The sequence below is a fragment of the Gobio gobio genome (assembly GCF_949357685.1).
Source record: "Gobio gobio genome assembly, chromosome: 21".
Classification (NCBI taxonomy): Eukaryota; Metazoa; Chordata; class Actinopteri; order Cypriniformes; family Gobionidae; genus Gobio; species Gobio gobio.
This window is the reverse complement of record NC_137117.1, coordinates 16136873-16155106: the sequence shown is the minus strand read 5'-3', so window position 1 is coordinate 16155106 and position 18234 is coordinate 16136873. Positions and strand designations below refer to the sequence as shown.

Sequence of the window (18234 nt, the reverse complement as noted above, 5' to 3'; positions counted from 1 at the left end):
GTCTGGCCCGCGGAAATGGGCGAGCATAATCTTCTTAATCCTGGGTTTGTGGGACCTTTGGTAAACATCCACACTGGAGACAGGTTTTACTTCCCGAATTTTAGAGCCTCAGGGGGACAGCTGGCGGGGCTACCGTCTCTCTCGTACCCTAGAAGGGACAATGTTTGCTCTCTCCCGTGGAATCCATCGGAGTCGTGCAATGGATATCCTCAGTCTTACTTTAGCAGTCCCGTATCCATTAACCCCTCTTTTAATCGATCTTGTGAAATAACCCGACTGGAGGAAAGCAAGTGTTATTATGGCAATTCCAGCAGCACCAGAGAGTCGTGTTCAGACAGCAACAATCTCAAACGAGAGGAGCGAGCAAGAGATACATCAGTACCGTCTGATCACGGGATGCACAATGGGATGGGCAACAGTGGCACCTTCTCAAAGTATGATTATGGCACCGAGCATCTGACCCAAGACCCGCCATCCTGTCAGTCGCTGGAGTCCGACTCCAGTTCTTCAGTGCTAAACGAAGGAGGAAAGACTTCAGCAAGCGATCCACAAACCCTGGTATCGCAAGGAAACCACGCAAGCAATATCGCCAGTGGAGGAGGTTTGTCCCTCGCTTTTAATTACAACCGAAAGACAACAGAAGCATAGAGTACGGTTATCTTGCTCCAGCTATTTTTTTTTTTTTTTTTGCATGACAGTTTATTTAGGCATTCACTGGCAACTGTTATGATTTTCCTGCATGAGTCTTGCGTGGTTGTTCAAGGCCACTAGGGGTTGCCCTAAAATGCTCCACGTTCACCAGTTTAAGCGCTCAGTCATTTATACAACCAGTAAACACATCATAAAAATTCAACAATCCCGTTGCCATTGTTTGACGCCGTTTACAAAAAAAAAAACATATTTTATTGTTGTCAAGCGTAGGTTTTGCTAAAGCTTACACGGTATTTTTGTTAAAAAGAACAGATTTGTACAATGGCAATTGCTCTGTTCAGAGAAAACAGGACGTTTGTTTTAATGACTCGTAAACTGAATTAATATCTGTTGTCGTGCAGCAAGAAGTCTTTTAATATGCCTTGAAACCGCTAAATAAGTAGGGTTCTCGCAAATAGGACAATTACCACGTTAATGTACATTTAACTAGAACAGTAAAACGTTCTAAGGCATTCTTTCTAAGTAAACAGACAAATTCGTCATATCGACAGCTTGCATTACACTTCAGATTGTCATTGAATCATGCCTTATTGTCATATTAACAGCCTCACAAAATCAAATGCACCAGAAATGTGTATTTTACGTGGCATGAAGATGTAGAGATGTTGATGTGTTGGCCTAGGAAATGTTTTGAAGCTCTCTCATGAACCCGTGCTATGCCCCTCTAGGTGCCCCGTGGTACCCGATGCACACCCGGACCCGCAAGAAACGAAAGCCCTATTCCAAACTGCAGCTGGCCGAGCTTGAAGGAGAGTTCATGCTGAACGAGTTCATCACCCGGCAGCGACGTAGGGAGTTGTCTGACAGGCTCAATCTCAGCGACCAACAGGTTAAAATTTGGTTCCAAAATCGGCGGATGAAGAAAAAGAGACTGTTACTAAGGGAGCAGGCGTTGTCCTTCTTCTAAAGAGGCACAAAATATACATTGCTCAATGCTAGTCCAAACAGCAGTATTAAGTTAATGGCAATCTGCCATTGGCCCATTTTACTCTGAAAGTCTTGCCCCATGACGCATTCAGAAAACACGAATAAGAGTTCAAACATTTATGGATACGCGACCAAATGATAGCTCCAAAAGTATGCTTATACTATGTGGTCTAGTGTTTATTTAAGAGGGTCTGTGCCCAGCAATCGGCCATGTGTACGGTGGTAATGTTTTAGTCTTGAAAGTTTTGAAAGTAAAAAGCTGTCTAAGCCATCTCTCACTTTAAGTAATTAACTGCTAGTTATAACTTCAGACAAATAAAAGCTGTGAGATAGAATTTCGGACGGTAAAATGTTTTCTTATCAGTCTTAATTATATTGAAATGATCGCTAAATATTTATTGTTCGGAGTGTTAAAAAGATCTTTTGAAAGTATAACACATTCGTGCCATGATCAGTGTTCTAAGCTACAAAAAAAAAGAAAAAAATGAAACGCCATATGTTGTCATAATGCGAATCCTTAACTGTTCGTAATCTCCCATCTATGTTTTTATTTTTGCCAGTTGTCGCTAAGAAAGGGCCTTTCAAACTCACTATACTCAACAATAAGAAGCGTTAAGCCATCAACGTCTTATCTCCGTTCCGCCACGTGTTCTATGGCACGTTCACGGTCACGGGCACTAAGTTAGTGACCCAACTCATATCTTGGGCCCTTGAGAACCAAACTGCAATTAAAGAACAGCTTTTATGAATAGACTTTGATCTAGCCTGTGAAATGTCATTCTTACAAATGTTAGAAGATTACTTCAACAACTATATATTGGCCAAAGTGTAAATTAGTAGGCCTGCAGCTAAGCCGCACAAACGCGACTTCCTGCTAATAAAATATTTATTCTTGATATAGTGAAAAACGTTATACTCGTCTCCATCATATTTGCATTTTTAACAGCATAAATTTCCCATTAACGATTGCTTGTCCCTTGATCTGCGTTATTTGGACATATTCGCTTAGGTCTACTTAATTAATTCACAACAACAATGCTTCTGGGAGAGAAATGCATGGTCAAGTAATATTAAGACGCGCAATGATAAATTAAAACAAAAAAATCAATCAATTCATAACTGTAATTAAACTAGCAATCATACAGAAGAGATCAGATTTAAATTGCTAGTTAGCTGGACCCATTGTGTTGTTAGAAACATTATTTACTCGGATCATGGATTATATGCCAGTAAAATAGTTCATATTTGCTGCATGATTATAATGACTGTAGTTAGAAGGTTAAAAATGCAAATGTTTTTCCGGCTATTTTTTTGTCAAAAAGGCGCATGTATTATTTTAAAACACCTTATCAAACCGAAAAGAACGTTTTAAATATATGGACACGGAACTGGTTAAAAGTTGGTATAATCTAAAGTAGTTTATTCGTTTGCAAGTATTATTAAGTATTATTATTATTATTATTAATAATAATAATTTTATATTATAAAGGAGTTTGGCAGAAGTCGGTGCTACGTTTTTTTTTCTTTTAATGTTGTTATTGGTCTGATAGGTTGGCGACTGACATTTGCTTTAAACCCTATTTTTGTGAATCTATAGAAAATACAATTATATGAATGACATCAACAACTATATAACAATGATCGTCACATTTCCCCCTCTTTGAAATGTTTTGTGAAATTGTCTCCGATGTATAATTTTTCTGTGTTGTTCTGTGATATTTTGTGAATGCTCCAGTGTCGCATTCCTTTGTACCTTGCGATTAAATGTCTTGTAAATAATGTCCATGAATGTATCCATATATGTGTAACCTTCAGTTTCTGAATAATAAAGTCTTTAAACTTACTTATTTCCCCATGTCTGTTGTGGAAGACCTATTTTGTTATTTGAATCTGATAAATTTGTTACCTAAACATATTTTTTCCAAGCAGCAACAGGAAAGCCGACTCAGGCGCTCAAACTACCGTTTTCAGAAACATTTCATTGCATTATCCTTATTTTGACCATATTGGCTCTTAATTATTTCAGTAGCTATAAGGTTAGGACATAAAAACGTCGGTTGTTTCTAACACTCAGGAGAAAACTAAAAATGCAATCTGAATTTTTGCCAACATGGCCACATGTAGTGCAACAATATTGATATGATATGCTTTAGCCAGTGGTTGGAAATGGTAAAGACATCCACCTAGTGGATAAATGGAACAGACGCCGAAACAGGGCCCCATGAGGACTGCAAGGACATGTAATACTTTGCTTGCCTATTTTGGAACTGTGGAGAGTTAAAGACGTTTTGGACCGTGTTTCAACCTTTTGCTAGTTCATTTCTCATTGCTGAAATATCTAGTATGAGAAGATTGTGTTTTGATTTTGATTGCTAGGATTTTGATAGGCGATTACTTTTAATTGCTCACGAAAGGGCATTAGAACGTCTTGCACTGAATTTTAGGATCTAATATTGGTCATCATGAGGTATGTTACATTGTTAAACCGCACGATGTAACATTAGGAATTTGTTGTAATTTATCTTTTTTTTTTTTTAATTGGCTACATTTTATGTTTAAATTAATGGAGAATCACTGGTTATTCTATCGAATGGAAATAAAGTGTATCTTAGGGTAGAGATGGTTCCATAGCCACGGCTAGTGTCAAGTCTACTGACTTCCTCTAAAGCAAATGTGCTGCAATCGTAACAATGGCATTTTATGCGCTTGCGGCGCTTTTGACTTTGAGACTGGCCAAATCTGTTTATGACGACTCGTCTCCCCGGCTCAGAGGTCATTGAGCACCTCAGTGCCCTTCACACAAAACTTGTGTAGTCATGTGGTTCACTAAGTGTTCTGCTCCTATCACAGACGTGTAGAGACGGGACAAGTCAATTCTGAGTCTATGTCTGTGAAAGGGAGGTAGCCTATACGTGCAACTTAGAGAGAGAGACAGAAAGATTTAACAATGAGTAATTATATAAACACTCTTAACATGCTAGTAACTTCAGTATTTAGCTTATGGTTTGGTTACATCTGTATTTAAGCAGTATCAACATTTGCTTGGCCTACCAAAATACGAATAGTTGAAATTACAATCACTGCTACCGCATTGGAAAAAATTATTTCACGCTACAAAAAAACAACAAAAAAACAAAAAGGTCATCTTAAAAGCAAACGGTTATTGGCACACCTATTAGTTGTATTATGCAAATAAATGTGCCGATTACGAATCTTGTAAATGTTATTCAAATTGTTGCGTAACTTGTTCTAAGTTGTCATTTATCATGCTTAAAATTACTTCAATAATGATCTGTGTTTGAATTGTCTTTGTACATTTCTTATAAACTTTCTGCATTCAATTTTTAATTGAGCCTTATCTACAGTTTGGGCAGCAATGACGGAAGTAAATGGTTCCTTATTATATTTTTTTCTCCGTACATAGCCTACTGCCTGAATTTGGCATAATCACAATTTCATCATTTTCTTATTTATTTTTATTGATTTACTTTATTAACTTGTAGTCTCGTTTAATTGTCACTCGCAGCACCCTCAGCTTTCATTCCAGTTGTAACTAATATTTAGTATACAAATATAAAATCCTTCTTTACAGAGTGTTCATAATAACAGATATGTATTTAAGGATGTTGAGGTCAACAACAAAATTCAAGCATTTAACATATCAGCAAGTCTTTAAATAAAGTTTGCCTAAGCCATGGGACATTTTGTTACTATAAAGCTTCGGCGCGACGTCAAAAATAAAATGTATATAAAAATAACTACAGCATGCATACTAATTTCTTTCTTTTTTTAAAACAACTATAAACTCTGATGTTTATATGTGTATAGTAAGTATACCATTGTTTGGCTAGTTTTAGAATTCATTCCCTTGCAGTAGCACAATTTCTAAGTGATTAGAAAATATATGCACAACTGTATAGAGAAACGATACATACATGAAAATAAGACCTCGTTACATGCTTGTCGTATGCAGAGCAGCGCAAAACTAATGAATACGTTCTGAATAAGTCCATTTATACAAACGAAAGACTAATGTTAATGTGTTTATCTGCAATACAACCTGAGCAAATAAAAAAGAGGGAAAATCTGTTGCATGAAAAAACACGACTAACGCAAATATTGTTGAATAAAGTGGTTATAACTATGTATTTAGTTAATAAAGAAAATAACCTTTTTTGCAAACAATTGTTTTGACTGTTTCTAGAATGTTGGGGCCTTCTTTCCGATCCCACCCCTCGCGTTAGTCCTGTCTTAGTGGGCGGGAGCAACTTACAAATTGAAGGTCAAGTTAGTGTGTCCCATATATAGGAACCAAGTATACAATACCATTGGTGTAGACAAAATTCAATCATTAATATGAAGTTAACGGACACCATATATTTAATTGAATCAACCAATTATTTTTGTAATAATTGCGTTGAGGGTGGATAAACATTTCAACTAATTCCAACAATGCAAAAATAATTGATATTACAAATGTATATAACACAACCACCCTTCATAAAAGATTATCTGCTCCATAGTATTCGACGCAGCCTATACGTATGAAACGTATTTTACCTAAGTTCAGTTGTTTGGTGTATACGGGCGAATAAACATTTCCGATATTCGTCGCGACAAACATTTTAGGTCTTGCTAATGTTGGATCCAACTTCAAAGCGATTACAGACAATATCTGGATATTCATTGTATAAGAATCAGCTTTGCAAAGTAAGGTCCTGGAAATATTAACTGTGTTTTTACTATGGTCTTAAAAAGGCCATGTCTACAAAAAAAAGGAGAGTGAAGGTACTGACCTTTTGTTACGTAAAAACGCTATGTTTCTTATAAACAAAGTCGTGCCGCAGACATGCGGTGTCATATTTGTAGTTTTGTTGTGAGTACATACCTTTTATCTTGTCATCAACAAGCCATGTGTCGGAAATCTGGTTTCCGCAATAAATGCCATTCCGCTTACTGTCGTCGAATTAGTTTGATCAACAAATATTAAGCAAATATCTCGGTAGATCATGTAAGCAGTGTGATTGAAGTGGCATTTGAACAGAAAACTGTTATGGGACACAACGCAACGCAAATAAGGAATATTATTATCAGTGGAATAATAAAGTTCTGACATGAATAACAATCGATGCATATTTGGGGTTTTCACATGCATTATGCACCCGTGATATTTTAAAAAAAATTGATACATATAAATAATGATTTTGGTGGGTATTCTTAAATTGGATATACACGTCGTGTGGCTTCGTAAACACAGGCCTAGAATTTATTTTTCAAATATATTGTTATTGGAAACAACATCAATTTGTCTTTTCTTCTTTTATAATAGTAGAAGAAATTATCATCCCGCTTTAGTCGATTTTCGAGGCATGATCTAGGCTACGTGATTTGTTTTGAAACAAAAGCAATATAGCCCGTAACTGTATCAGTCGAGTTTAAGAATTTAATTTTCGGGTGTGGAAACATGACAATAATTGCATACAGCAATAATATTTTGTGTACCAGTATATAAAACAATGGTGTACTAATATATTGCTACAAAGACACTAGCTTTTTGTGCACTACCGATGTTTAAACGGATGTTCTTTTTGGTATAAATAGATAACCATTCGTTAAGTTTCCTCAGTTGTACACAATTGAAATGTACACAATTAGCCATATCTCTTGCTAAAATTATTTTTTTAATCACATGTGCACCCACTATGAAAATAATCAATATCACTAAATATAACAAAGATTACTAATGTTGTCTGTCCATGCTCTGACTTTACCGTTTAAGCAACAAGCTTCTAGGATTTCTATGATTGCGATGTCCAATTGATACAATTGGGTACTGGATGCCTGTGCTAACGCTCTACAGCTATGCACTCAAAGAGACCTCTGTAAAAAGAAGGGCCATTTTTGTTGTTGCTTGAATCTGTTCACAGCTCATACGAGCGAGTTTAACAGCCCGACTTACATCCAATTAAATTTATCTAGGCCATGAGGGGACAGTAATGCTATTACACAGTTTCCCTTTTTAGCCCTGCTGAGGTTTTAGCCCTGGAGGTAAACTGAAGGGCTCTTGAGTGTTGCCTGCAACTGTTGTTTGGTATCGTTGTTGATATATCACGACTACTGAATGTTTAATTTTCTGTCGATGTTCTATCGGTATGAGGCAAAAAGTATTTTTGTGTTGATGCAAGAAAGAAAAGTAAAAGGATTTGACCGCCGGGGCAGGACAAATACTGAGTTTTAGCGTGCGGGCTATTTCTCAGGATCTCTTTTCTGAAGCATTAGCCGCACCATTTTAGTCCGAGAAACATTAATTCACGATTCTGTAATTTTACTTTAACTCTATAATTATATACCTTAGCTGCAAATAATTGCAAAAATTCCATTGGCAATGTCGTAAAGCTTTTAGGAGGAGAATGGCAAACATTTACAACACCTCTGTCTCTCTAGACTCTAAACGCCTTTCTAGCTTTTCTTTCCAGCTGAACTTGCCCCTTCAATTCAACTGCTACATCACAATATCAACAATTGTCCAAATCTCCAGCAGGGGCAGAGCATTTGTGGGGATATAGTGCTTGTTTAGAGAAAGAAAAGGGCGAACCTTTGTTGAATTTCAGGGTCCTACAGCTAGTAGTATAGTGTTGAAGCTGTACGATGACATCGAATTAGTTGACATACCTGTGAAATCTGTCTCCTGTAGAACAGCCATTACAAAATCAGATACAAAATGTGTCAGATACGGTAGTAGGCCTAGTTGATGTTATGCACTGTGTGAATACAAGACTTGGACTTAGTTGTGAAACGAGTAGCTAAGATGCAGTGTGGGAACAGAACTTGTCAGTATTATCTCGCAAAATCTTTCTCGCATTAACAAGTTTATACTGGATAGAATGACTACACGGCTGTGATGAGAAAAATCGATATTGTTCCCCATTTTTAACGGTTTTACAATAAAGTTTTGTCTCAAATACACGGCTATGTGTATTTGAGCTCGTTCAAAATAACTTTTAGACCTGCTTGACTGAAACCAGAATACAGCTTTCGTCAATCATTGTATTGCATATCTTACTAGTTAGATATTTCATTCTTTGAGCCTTTTTAATTGTTTACCTTGTGTTTGTTTTCTGTAGAACAAAGCATTTCTTGCTTTTCCGCCGTTCGGCCTTTTATGGCGGCTGCAGTGAGAATTTTAGTGGTCAAATTCAAGTGCTGGGTCTGGGCAACTGTCTGCTTTCTTTGTACTTGGTTGAAGGCATATTGCACACCAACCTTTTGTCAATTTTGAGAGGGCTCAGTTCAGAGAGGACTCATAAAGGCATTGCCACATAGCGCTTACACAAATACGCAAGCAATCTAGCAATTTTTTTTGTTAAAAAAAACTTCTAAAACTTTTTAGTTACGGTGTGCAGTGATGCAACTGATGTGAATATCTTTTTTTAGCAATCGATCATAGTTTGTTAATATGGACACTGAAAAGCTGCTTTGAATAAATAATAGACCTATAAAAATAAAATTTCTGAAGAGAAACTATTAAAACAATTGGTATCATAAACAATGGTAAATGTTATTAGTTTATACTCTGTGAAATGCTTCAATGACCGGTCAGTAAAGGTCTTTAGACATCTCCACAAATCAGTACATGAACTAATAGTTAACTAAAAAGGAAATTAATATTTTAAAACGAGTGATATACACTGAATTCCTTTATTATTATAGTTTATTTCAAGAATTAGATCTAATACAATTTCAGAGGATTAGCATGGTCTGCAGTGAGACTTAGAGACTTACTATATTTATCTTCACTATTAAAATGAGTTTTAAATGAAAAGCAATATTTTTCATAAACATTAGTATTTATCAGAATTCTGCAACAAAAATAAAACATTTTAGGCTTATTTTAATAGACGCTGGGGGTGCATATTGAAACTGGATAGTATGTTTTGCCTTAAACAGATGCCTCTCATAAAATGGTCTCAGAGATTTAAAATATCCATGGGATCATTTTTAACGTACTTTGCACAAGTTAAATGCCAAAACGTGTAGTGCTGGGTGTAAGGAAGGTCGAACACAATAGTATGATACACATAATTTTATTTTCTTATTTCATTTGATAAAAGACAGTGTTTTACATTCACGATAAAGTCATCTTCTATGATAAGTGGCATAGCATGTATTTGTAGTGTCGTTGATTAAAACCAAGAGAAAAGTTTCCCCCCGGTTTAAAATGAAAACACATCTAAATACAAACATAAAGCATCAGCATTAATTTTGTGTTTATACAAGCAATAACTGAGATCTCTAGGTGTATGTATCGTTTTCTTCTAAAAAGAAAAAAAAAAGCAAACTCACAAATGTTCTATTACTATATTCAAGAATTGGGTGGAGCCGACACGTGACATCTATAAGGCATATTTGCTTACTATACCATGTATAAATATATATGCTTTATATGTTTAACGCATATATATTTATATGTAATATAAAACGAAATGTCATACAAATTCTAAGTTTTTGAACAAAAGCAACTTGACAATGCGCTAAAACTCGACATTTGAATATAAGCAGTCCAGCAATCAACACTATAACAGAATAATAAATCATACTGTTATATTTAACAATCCTTCCTTTTAAAGTTTTAATAGTTTTGTTACATGCTAAAGTTATAGATTAGAACATACATGTATAAAAACATATTGTTTAGCCTCAGACTCATAAAATCAGCATTACTCAATACCTACTCCGACACACGTACACATAAATAGAAAATACTTCTCTTCGTTCTTGCAAAAACAACAAACAAACAAAAGATGTTACTGTTTTACGTGGTCTTGCACGATTTGAAAACTAATCGTTTGAATTTCACAGATCTTACCCAACTGAACCACTCCTACGCATCCATGTGTTCCAAATTGATATATGACAATATCTACTTTCGATCACGTGTTGCGGGGCGACTTAGACGGATTGCGCGTCATCTCGCCTTCCCAAATTTTCTCCTTCTGCAGCTCGAATCCAAAACATCATATCTGTAGTACGGACTACAGGAGAAAGATGTTTAACTCGGTTAATCTGGGCAACTTCTGCTCCCAGACGCGTAAAGACCGGACATCCGAGTTTGGGGACAGGACGGGCTGTGCCTCCAACATCTACCTCCCCAGCTGCACCTACTACGTTCCAGAATTTTCCGCCGTCTCTTCGTTCCTTCCACAGGGGCCCTCGCGACAAATCACATACCCCTATTCCACAAATCTATCTCAAGTGCAACCAGTGCGAGATGTTTCCTATGGTCTGGACCCGTCCAGCAAATGGCACCACAGAACCAACTATGCATCTTGCTACTCAGGAGAAGACCTGGTGCACAGAGACTGTCTTCCGCCATCCACCATGACAGAAATGCTCATGAAAAACGAGAGTGTGTACAGCCACCACCACCACCAGCATCATCCGAACTCTAGTCACCCTTCCACCGGCTTCTACGCCGGCGTGGGGAAAAACAACGTGCTCCCTCAAGGTTTTGACCGCTTTTTTGAAACCGCTTATTGTAGCACGGACAATCAGTCAGAACATTGTTTACAAAAGAGCGAGATGAACAAATTAGAGACTTCGTCCCAACAACCCACAGCTGTTTCCGCAGCGCAGGAGCCGGAAAAGGACCCAGAGGATGAGGAGGAACATACCAATTCGGGCTCGTGCACTTCAGCAGCTACTAAGGACGGGAACGCAAGCAAGAGCAGCCATTCGAGTAGGTACCGAAGCTGTAAATGGGGAAAGGTTAAGGGACTAGCCCGGTGTTTTGTCGGTCAGATTTTATGTGGAGTTTTATAAGCATTCAAAGGATTTTATTATAACCTACAAAGCTCTTTCCTCCAACGAAAAGAATTTTTACGATGGGAAAGCGCTTTGAAAAAAGGGGATGTTATACACAGACGCTACTATCCCAGAGTCTGTGAAATTTTAAGAGCGCGCTATTGTGACAAATGCTAACTTTGATCATGAACTTGCGTTGAGCATTGCGAGGGATTTTCTCGTTTAGCTGTCGAGGGTAAAAACCAATTGGGCAGAACATTACTTTTGGCATACTGTGAATTTTGTTTTAGCAGCTCGAATGTAAACTAGCTAAGTCCTTATTAGCTTTTAAACGTGCTGTGACTTGAGTTACCGTGGGGTTGATGTATATAGTCAATGACCACAATGTTAGTGCTTGCCCAGTGCTAATAACAGATCTATCTATCTATCTATCTATCTATCTATCTATCTATCTATCTATCTATCTATCTATCTATCTATCTATCTATCTATCTATCTATCTATCTATCTATCTATCTATCTATCTATCTATCTATCTATCTATCTATCTATCTATCTATCTATCTATCTATCTATCTATCTATCTATCTATCTATCATCTTCTGTTCTCTTTTTGGAATGAAAAGTTTGCCACAAAATATAGACATTGGATTTAAAAAAAAAAAAAAAAAAAAAAAAGATTTTTGCTATTTGTTTTTGCGGCGCTTCTCAAACTATAAGTAGAATATAGCTTGCAGAAGAGGAACTTACATCCACGGCTATTTACAAGGGACAGTACCTCAGGCCCATAGTAAGATGCATTTGTTTGTAGAATTACAAATAACAAACAAAAAACACATTTTCACGTCAAATGTTCTATAATTTGTGAAACTTTATTAATTAACCTAATGTGATGCAAAAACTGGAAAAATGCATAGACAGGAAAAAAATCACTTTAAGTTCAAAAGGTAACAACGTTGATGTTGTTGTTTTTTTTAATTCAAGAACCTTCATTTGCTTTGGTTTTTACAAGTGTAACATTTTATTTTATTTTTATATATATGTTTTTTGTTTTTTATCCACGGCTGTGGATAATATAGTTCTGCATCGGAGTGACATACTTAGTTGTGCTTGCTTCCTCATTTCAGTAATCTTAGATGCAATCCATGAGGCATGGTGACACTGGAGATTAAAAATTAATCTTTCAATAAAAAAATGTGTTGTGCATTTATGAACTTCTCATTCAATTTTTGCTTTAAAAAAAACCCGTTTCATAAGGTAATCATTTAATATGTATTTTTTATTATCCCAAGGTACCCCGCGCACAAGAAAGAAGAGATGTCCATACTCCAAGTTTCAGATTCGTGAACTGGAGCGAGAATTTTTCTTTAATGTTTACATCAACAAGGAGAAAAGGCTGCAGCTGTCCAGAATGTTAAACCTCACTGACAGACAAGTCAAAATATGGTTTCAGAATCGTAGAATGAAAGAAAAGAAATTAAGTAGAGATCGCCTGCAGTATTTCTCTGGGAATCCGTTGCTGTAATTGTTGAATGGCGTTGCCTGTTATTTAATATTTCTGCAAACTCAAATTATGTATGTCAAAATATCCATAGCAATCTAATTAAAACATTTGAATATGTTTGTTTTTCAAGGCCAGCAACAGTATTAAAAACTGTAAGACTTATTTGAAGGCTAACATGATTGTAATGGCTGAAGCTGGGGACAGATAATGGAAATTTTCTTAGTGTCAATTAAAACTGGCATTTCTAGTTTGTGATTCGCAAACTAAAACGTACACTTCTCAAAAATTTGTTTTTTTTCTAAATGTATGTGACACGTCTTTTAAGTGAAATGTTTGAAATGTTCACTTTGAAAATGGTCACAAAATAGCCTACTATAATATATTATAAAATTGTATCCTTTATCCTTTTATGATTGTATATATGTACATTAAAACATATACACTCGACTCTGGTTCAAATCTGGAGATGTCATACTTTTTTATGTTTTCACCATTTAGAACTGTGACTTGTACAATCTGTAATATTGTATTCCTTGTACAGAGATTATGCATTGTGCATTCGTGAATGTAAATATAATGTTATTTTGAGTATCCTCACCCAATCCCTGCTGCTATTTTTCTTTACATTGCCTTTGCAGCCTTGTGAGCTTTGTTGTTCGATTCTTTAAATTATTTGCTGTACGCCCAAAGTTCTAATTTTTCGGAAGGATAGCTCAGCGATCCGAATTGGCCTGTGTATTATATATTAATCAAAAATAAACGCGAATAAAGTTAAACTGGTATATGTCAATTGTGGCTTGATTTTAAAAACACACAAAAACACCCAATACGGCGAAGTAAAAAAAAAAAAAGTGGGAATGTGTATAACAACACTGCAGTAAAAATAGAGATCTGAGAGAAGATGCAATAAACTGACCACTGCCGAGTAATGAAAACTCTCTCTCTCTCTCTCTCTCTCTCTCTCTCTCTCTCTCTCTCTCTCTCTCTCTCTCTCTCTCTCTCTCTCCCCTCTCCATTCGTCGTCTCCCTTCCACACATTCGTTCAAGTGTATCAATATTAAGCTGTATCTGTTGTTTTTCAATGAAAACTGGCATACATTTAAATATTCAACATTTAGAGGTGTGTTAGCAGAATTTAAGGAATTTGTGTATTTGTCAAATAAAAGTATTTCTCAAAATTGACTACGAAAGGGATGGATGAAATTGCTCTTGAACACGTCAAAAATGTAGAGAGCATTTCAGCAACGTCTTTTAGTGCCTTCTAAATGGAATCGCCACTCTTGTAGTCTAGACACTGCAATAAAGTCAGAGCCCTAAATTGCCTTTTTCTGACTTAATTGCACCGTCTGTTCGAGGGGAATGGTGTTCACTTCCGCAGTAAATAGTAAACAAGAAAGTCCGGCTGCAAGGACAAAAACTGAGATGTTTAAATATGAACACTAGTTGGATTCAAGAAGCCTAATGATATCGCTCACATGGAATAATCCGTTCAGAAGAAGCTGAGTTGCACGCATCTTGAAAACCCCAACAGAGGTGATATGTTTATTTTGCGGGTAGGGGTATTGCATGTTGTCCCCATGTGCAGTTTTATATGTGATCACACTACATGGATTTTGTCACAACATGTGGGCTCATAAGGCGTGCAAGTGTGCTGTTGGCACTTATGCGTATGAAGGAAAATATATAATTAAAAGTTGTCTTTGAACTTCAATAATGTCAAGGCCTTCACCTTTAACCTATTGTAATAAAGCGGAATCAAGGAGCCCCTTTTGTCAGGAAACGTGGTGAACAGAACAGAACCAATCAGCGCAAGTGGGAAAGGACCAAGGAATGTCTAAGAAGCAACACTTTGACCTCTCACATTAAACTACAGCAGGTAACTTTTCCAGTTTTAGCACTCCCATTAAATACACTTTATTGTCTCTGTAAAATGTAATATTTTCATGCTTGAAATATTTTATGACATTTTGGCATGTTCTTGACCATTTAAGCTTGCTTGGTTGTGACTTTTCCCGGGTAACAGGAAATAGATTTCTGACACATTTAAAGCAGAGATCGGAGTATATATGCATTGATGCTTGAGCGTGAATAGAAAACGGAGGGGAGGTCCTGAATTAGTGTCCTGATTTATTGCCGAGATTTAAACACAGTTAACTGTATTAAAACACAACACATTCGTGTCTTTGTAAATTCCCAATGTAGTGAGTTCTTGTTGTGTGTGTGTGTGTGTGTGTGTGTGTGTGTGTGTGTGTGTGTGTGTGTGTGTGTGTGTGTGTGTGTGTGTGTGTGTGTGTGTGTGTGTGTGTGTTAGTACAGAGGATACGTTGCCAGTGATCTTTGCTTGTAGAACTATGGGAGAGAAATGGCGGGTGGGGAGGCGAGGGAGGAGGGGGGACGCATAGCCAAGGATCAAGGCTGGAAGGCTTGTCTTCTTGTCACACCCACCAACCTTGGCCCTGGCTAAGTGACGTAGTTAATTTGCTGAATTCCATTCTCTTGCGTCGTCACACTGAGGAGCAGGAACTTGGACCATCCACCTATCAAACTCCGGAAATAATGTCGCCACCAAACCAAAGCAATCCGCGTGTAGACTTATGAACAATGACTATAAAATCTGCATTTCGTGCCGTGGGTTGATTTAATTCATAAATGTGGCTTTCCAAAACAAATTGTTTTTGTTGTAAACATGTTCTATTGTGTGGATATGGTAATAATTCCGATTAGAATGTAGTAATATCTGCAAAACGGAAAGCAAGGGCGAAATGGAACACTCTCGAATGCGCTCTTAGCTGGCAACATGGAAAATGGCGGAGGCTTCAGAGGCATCAGCATAAAGACTGTGGACTGAGTTACCACTGGATGTAAATACAGCCAGGATTCAATTTTGCTTTTAAGTCACCAGAATGCAACAATCTATCCAAAACATATGATGATAACTAGTTTTACAAAGTTAATTTAACATGTTTGCATGGAAATGTCAAAATAATGTCACGAGTATTTTTTGTTAGGCCTATAAAGTCAATTTGTTCCATTTGGCAAATAATGCTCAGTACTCCAATAATATAAAGACACGTTTTGCCATCAGATTCTATAACATTTTGGAATGTCGGAAGTGACAACATATACAGTTGTGTGGTCTGAAAGATTGCTGTTTGTGCTTCAAGCCGTACAGTTGCGGACTTTGGACAGAGCCTATTAACACTCATCGTGCTTATACTTACTTCCGCACTCCTATATGTGATGAAAAGCTGTAAATACAATCGCCACTGGTGCCCACTAGTCATTTGTATGGTCTTTCGTGATATTAAAATTTAATATAATGCTGATGTGCTTTCCGATTACCACTCTCTGATTTATAAATGTCTTTAAAACGTTACATGCATCAACCATAAATTTCCATAGACCTCTGCGCGTGGACGCCTGTTTGGTGAGGGGAAACGGTTAAAAAGCGGGTCGCTTTAAATTGGAAATATGTTTTATGGGTGGGTTTAGTTCCCAAACAGGCACGGAACACCCTACCTTGTTTTTACTCGTTTCAGGGCTAACAGGCATACGTCGAGGCCTAAAAGTGGATGTGTTGTGTTTCACTTTCCAACGTCGTTTTGACAACTTTTCTGTGCCATTTTAGCTCAATTTACAGCACAGTGCATGTAATGGCCTTTAACAAAATGATCAGAAATCAATACCTGCTCAAAAACATTTATCTTTGCAGGGTTAAATATCCATCGAGAAGACTCAAATATAAAAATGTAATTATTTTAATATATAGGAATGGTAACACTTTATTTTAGAGTTCAATTCTCGCTATTAACTAGCTGCTTATTGACATGCATATTACTAGGATATTGGCTGTTTATTAGTACTTATAAAGCACATATTAATGCCTTATTCTGCATAACCATATTCTACATCCCTTAATCTTACCAATACCTAAACTTAAATGCTACAAAACTTGACTACTGTATTGTTAATATGCAGTAAATTAGGAGTTTGAGGCAAAAATCGTAGTTAGTGGTGAAGAAGTGTTCCCCATACCAGTGTGTTCTCCATACCAGTGTTACTATATGAATATGGATATGAAAAAGCTAGTTTTTTTTTTCTTTTACAGTCTACACACTTTCTTCTTTTCTGCAATTAACCCGATTGTTGTGCAATTCAATATTCAATCCAATTCCCGAAAGAAAATGTGATTCGCTTTTTCTGTTTAACAGTAACAGCTGCATGTCGACATTTAATAGTATCACAAGAGAAGGGAAGGGAATGTTTGAGAAATATACTCTTAAAAAGCCTAAAATCCTTTCCCTGTGTTCATTTCGGCATGCACACGGACAAAAAGAGAAATAGATCATACCAGACTGCACAAGGCTGTTTCATTTTTATTTTTTGTCATTTTGATTCGTTGTTGTTGTTGTTTTCATCCTATGAAATATGCTGTTTTGAAATAAGAGACAAAACAACATTTGTTCACACTCTTTTACTTACATTGAGACAGTTACTTTACACATTTAAGTCGACCGTAAGTAAATGCAGTTTAATAGAACATTTGTTCAATAACTTTTTTCAAGAAAGTACTTTTGCTGCAACATTAAAAATACATTTAAATAATATACATCCGTCCATAATGCATAATGTACAGGCATTTTTAATGTTTTCATTTGACTCGTTTTCGTTGTTTTTAGACATATAATACTCATTAGAACATAATATAATATTATATTGAACAATATTTACTACAATTTAAATGTGCAAATGTATAAATTCTGGAATACGTTTTCATTGTCACCACATCTGGAATCAGAAAGCGAGTGGATGCAGCATGACCTGTAATTCGTTAAGACAATTTATTTTACATTTCAGATCCCTATATTCAACATTGATCTGATATACTTGCTATTATACATGATATGCAATTATACAAGTTGTTTTACAGATTAAGACAATATCAGATTACATACTCTGATAAATACATATTTTCAAACAGGTTATTAATCCCTGCATTTAAAAATGTGCATTTCATTTAGAAATGTGTGTTAACATGCATTTATATACGTAAAATATAATGTTAAAAATATTGGCGTGCATAAAAAAACAGACAATGCAACGTCTTGAATAAACTCTTTACGTTTATATCATGTCATGAGAACGTGCATCTGTTTGTGTTAAAAGTCTGAGTGATAGACAAGTGAACAGACCAATCACAACAACTCCCCATGTCTCTAGCTGGGTCTGCATTGGCCAGCAAACATAGAAAAGATAATTCAAGTCCAAGGGTTAATACTAATGTTTAAAAT

General features: G+C 36.3%; 2 protein-coding genes across 2 annotated transcripts; both read left to right on the top strand.

Moving 5' to 3' along the window:
- On the top strand, positions 1-1618 carry hoxc12a (homeobox C12a; the record flags this gene model as incomplete). Its single annotated transcript, XM_079801862.1, has 2 exons — positions 1-601; positions 1380-1618. The coding sequence occupies exons 1-2, from the start codon at positions 16-18 to the stop codon at positions 1616-1618; spliced, it is 825 nt and encodes a 274-aa protein (XP_079657988.1). The 5' UTR covers positions 1-15.
- An 8930-nt stretch (positions 1619-10548) lies between these two features.
- hoxc11a (homeobox C11a) lies at positions 10549-13726 on the top strand (the record flags this gene model as incomplete). The annotated part of the gene is made up of 2 exons (XM_079802212.1): positions 10549-11374; positions 12732-13726. 2 exons carry the CDS (start codon positions 10549-10551, stop codon positions 12962-12964), a joined length of 1059 nt encoding a protein of 352 aa, XP_079658338.1. The 3' UTR covers positions 12965-13726.
- Between the last annotated feature and the right edge of the window lie 4508 nt (positions 13727-18234).